General features: G+C 37.5%; 1 protein-coding gene across 1 annotated transcript; it reads right to left on the minus strand.

The window, feature by feature from the left end:
* Positions 1-299: 299 nt before the first annotated feature.
* LOC136027369 (serine/threonine-protein phosphatase 6 regulatory ankyrin repeat subunit B-like) lies at positions 300-4,020 on the minus strand. Its single transcript, XM_065704550.1, has one exon. The coding sequence runs from the start codon at positions 3,986-3,988 to the stop codon at positions 323-325; it is 3,666 nt and encodes a 1,221-aa protein (XP_065560622.1). The 5' UTR covers positions 3,989-4,020; the 3' UTR covers positions 300-322.
* Between the last annotated feature and the right edge of the window lie 270 nt (positions 4,021-4,290).

The raw sequence follows: 4,290 nt of genomic DNA on the forward strand, positions 1-4,290 counted from the left end.
TGAACGCCGTCATGCTAGCGGCAGAGACGTATCCCGAGGTGTACTGCAAGGAGTTGTTTCGCCATACAACGGTATGTTATACCGTATTGTTATTTGCGAATACAAGGAGTATTCGCCTCTGCAAGGAGAGTATAGATGACGTCTGAATGTTTGAGTTAGTTAAGGGGAAATCTATTCAGGCAATTGCATATTTGAAAATGAGTAAACATTGAGAATAAATGGGTTGCTCACATTTGAATTTTTAAGTAAGAGTAGTATTTGAAATTTGACTAATTAGTTTTGTTTATCTATTTTATTGGTTCAACCTGGCAACATTGAAAATTTATTGTTTCCCTAAAAATTTCATAATTTCGATATGGCCAAAATGTACTATCCCGAGGTGTTGAAGCTCTTCTTCAAAAGTCAAATAGTATTTTAAACAGTTTGGTATGTTTAATCCTTCAACGTAGTCACATAAATTGGTCTGACATGCATAACTTACAATAACATACCGGCATATTGATTTCAGGTTACTGGATGTACGAAAGGCAAGATTGCATAGCATAGAATATAGCTTCATTTCAGCTGCTTCTTCTATAGTGGAGCAGCTATTTATTAAATCTTCTAGCAATACTCGATAATTTTCTTTTTTGGGTGGATGATAAATTGCTTTTTTTTCTAAGAGATATTCAGCTATAGCAAAGTTTCTCTTGGACACAGCTATAAATAGTGGCGTCAAATCGTTTTCATCTAAGACATCTAAAGTCGCTCCTCTTGAAATAAGTAACTTGACAATTTCTAGTTTTTCTCTTTGTTTTTGTCTAATAAAACTTTCAGTTTCATTCACAGCCCAATGTAAAGGAGTACGCCTTTTATCATCTAAAGCGTCAACTTGCGCCCCTTTTGAAAGTAGAAACTGACACATATCTAGTTGACATTGTGCTGCAGCAAAGTGTAAGGGTGTATATTCGCACCTATAGAATGGAATATTGCTCTTTAAATTGATATTTGCGCCCTTTTCTAAAAGATAACTAGCTATGGATATATTATTATTTTCTAAGGCCAAATGAAAAGGAGTCAATCCTCTATTATCTAAAATGTCTATTTGCGCCCCCTTTGAAACTAGCAACTGACAACTACCTAGTTTGCTATCTTTGGCAGCATAATGTAACGATGAAAGCCCATACTTATCTAAAATATCGGTAGGTGCACCTCTTGAAAGAAGAAACTTGACAATTTCTGTTTCATCTCCTGCTTTCATTGTACAATCATCTTTTTCGGTTCCAATCACGGCCCAATGTAAAGGAGTCCGCCTTTCATCATCTAAAATGTCTATTTGCGCCCCCTTTGAAACTAGTAACTGACAACTATCTAGTTTCTTATCTCTGGCAGTATAATGTAACGGTGCATAACCATGCTTATCTAAAATATCGGTAGGTGTACCTCTTGAAAGAAAAAACTTGACAATTTCTGTTTCATCTCCTGCTTTCATTGTACCATCATCTTTTTCGCTTCCAATCACGGCCCAATGTAAAGGAGTCCGCCTTTCATTATCTAAAATGTCTATTTGCGCCCCTTTTGAAACTAGTAACTGACAACTATCTAGTTTTTTATCCCTGGCAGCATAATGTAACGATGAAAGCCCATACTCATCTAAAATATCGGTAGGTGCACCTCTTGAAAGAAGAAACTTGACAATTTCTGTTTCATCTCCTGCTTTCATTGTACAATCATCTTTTTCGGTTCCAATCACGGCCCAATGTAAAGGAGTCCGCCTTTCATCATCTAAAATGTCTATTTGCGCCCCCTTTGAAACTAGTAACTGACAACTATCTAGTTTCTTATCTCTGGCAGCATAATGCAACGGTGTACAACCATGCTTATCTAAAATATCGGTAGGTGCACCTCTTGAAAGAAGAAACTTGACAATTTCTGTTTCATCTCCTGCTTTCATTGTACAATAATCTTTTTCGCTTCCAATCACGGCCCAATGTAAAGGAGTCCGCCTTTCATCATCTAAAATGTCTATTTGCGCCCCCTTTGAAACTAGTAACCGAAAAATATCTAGTTTGTTAGCTTTGGCAGCATAATGTAACGGTGTACGCCCATGCTTATCTAAAATATCGGTAGGTGCACCTCTTGAAAGAAGAAACTTGACAATTTCTGTTTCATCTCCTGCTTTCATTCTACAATAATCTTTTTCTCTTCCAATCACGGCCCAATGTAAAGGAGTCCACCTTTCATCATCTAGAATGTCTATTTGAGCACCCTTTGAGACTAGGAACTGACAACAATCTAGTTTGTTAGATCTGGCAGCATAATGTAACGGTGTAAGCCCATGTTCATCTAAAACATCGATAGGTACACCTCTTGAAAGCCTTTCATCATCTACAATGTCTATGTGCATAGCCTTTGAAACAAGTAATTGACACATGTCTATTTGACCTCGTGCAGCAGCAGAGTGTAAGGGTGTATATGCACAAATCAACGGATTAAAACCCTTTACGTTTGTTTTTGTGGTTCGAAAATAGAGGTTTGCTCCCTTTTCTATGAGATAACTAGCCAGGGATAATTGCCCTTTCATCACAGCAATATACAAAGGAGTATGACTGTCATTATTTAAAGCGTCTATACACGCGCCCTTTGAAACAAGTAGCTGACACATGTCTAGTTTACCTCGTCCAGCAGCAGCATGTAAAGGTGTGTACCCGAAAGGGTCCCCACGACACTGGAAATTGGGGTTTGCTCCCTTTCTTAAGAGATACTTAGCTACAGATATATGTCCTTTTCTTGCGGCACAATGTAAAGGAGTTCGACTATATCCAATGTTTATATGGGCACCCTTTGAAACAAGCAACTGACAAATACCTAATTCACCATTTGTAGCAGCAATATGTAAAGGTGAATCTTGAGCGCCCATGTAAAGGTTAAACCTCAAATTGAGGTTTTCCAATAGCTTAATTCCTCCCTTTTCTAAAAGATATGTAGCTACAGGTATTTGCCCTTCTTCTAAGGCCCAATGTAAAGACGTCAAGCTTAAAGTGAATGTTTTTGAATAAAGCAACTGAAAAATATCTAGATTGTTCCGTTTGGCAGCATAATGTAACGGTAAAAGGCCATATTTATCTGAAATGTAGGTATCTGCACGTCTTGAAAGAAGTAACTTGACAATTTCTAGTTTATCTTCTCCTTTTTTTCTAGTTTCAACTATCTTCTCTTCTTTCACGGCACAGTGCAAAGGAGTAAGTCTTTTGTCATCTAGAGAGTTTATATGTGCACCCTTTGAAACAAGTAACTGACACATTTCTAGCTTACCTTCAGCAGCAGCAAAGTGTAAAGGTGTTTTTCCACAATCCTCCGAATTTTTAGACTTCAAATTGAGGTTTGCTCCCTTTTTTAAAAGATAATTAGCAACAGATATTTGCCCTGTTTTTGCGGCCCAATGTAAAGGAGTGTAACCTCTAAGGTCTAATGTGTCTATATATGCACCTTTTGAAAGATGTAACTGACACATGTCTAGTTTACCGTCTGCAGCAGCGTCGTGTAAAGGTGCTCGTCCCGAACTTTTTCTTGAAGGTTCAATTTTACAACTGCATGAGCCCAATAATCGGGCTGGAACACATTCAGCCTTGACAGGCACAAACGCACTCGAATTTTGAAAGTTTAAGTTATGTGTTTTTCTTTTTTTTCGGTTCACAGCCTTGCTACATTGGTTACTCATTTCTTCAAAATGTCTTTTTCTTGATGGTTTAATCTTACAAATCCTTACACCTGTTTCATGGCATGATCGGGAAAAAATACGTCCTGGCTTGACGGGTTCTAACGTGCAGGAATTTTGAAAGCTCACGTTACAAGTTTTCTTTTTTCTCAAACTTACGATCTTGCTAGGACCTCGGCTACTCTTTTTTTCTCGATGACCTTTTCTTGGCTTATATCTGGCGAGAACATTTTCAGCCTCGATAGGCATCGACATGCCTTTATCTGCAAAATGTCTCTTCCAAGTTTTCATTCGCTTTAGATCCTTTTTTTGATCATTTCTCATTGCTTTATGTTTCAAAACTGACAACCGATTTTTAAAAGCAAGTTTATTTATAGAGTCGGTGACGTAAGTATTCTTATTTAGCGTTAATGACGTATAGTATCCTTTTCATGTCATGTTCTCTAGAAAGATAGCTATGATGTCATACCAGTGCGAATCAGCCCATGCTCCAATAAATAAATTACAATACCAAAATTAACACGGAAATGTGTCTTGCCAAACCAAATACTGCACTTTTATAACTAGACTGTTGATCTTAAAAAATTACAGCA

The sequence above is a fragment of the Artemia franciscana genome, chromosome 5 (assembly GCF_032884065.1).
Source record: "Artemia franciscana chromosome 5, ASM3288406v1, whole genome shotgun sequence".
NCBI classification, from domain to species: domain Eukaryota; kingdom Metazoa; phylum Arthropoda; class Branchiopoda; order Anostraca; family Artemiidae; genus Artemia; species Artemia franciscana.

Coding starts and splice junctions, on each gene's coding strand:
- LOC136027369 (XM_065704550.1), bottom strand. CDS start 3,988: ATGAAAACTTGGAAGAGACATTTTGCAGATAAAGGCATGTCGATGCCT.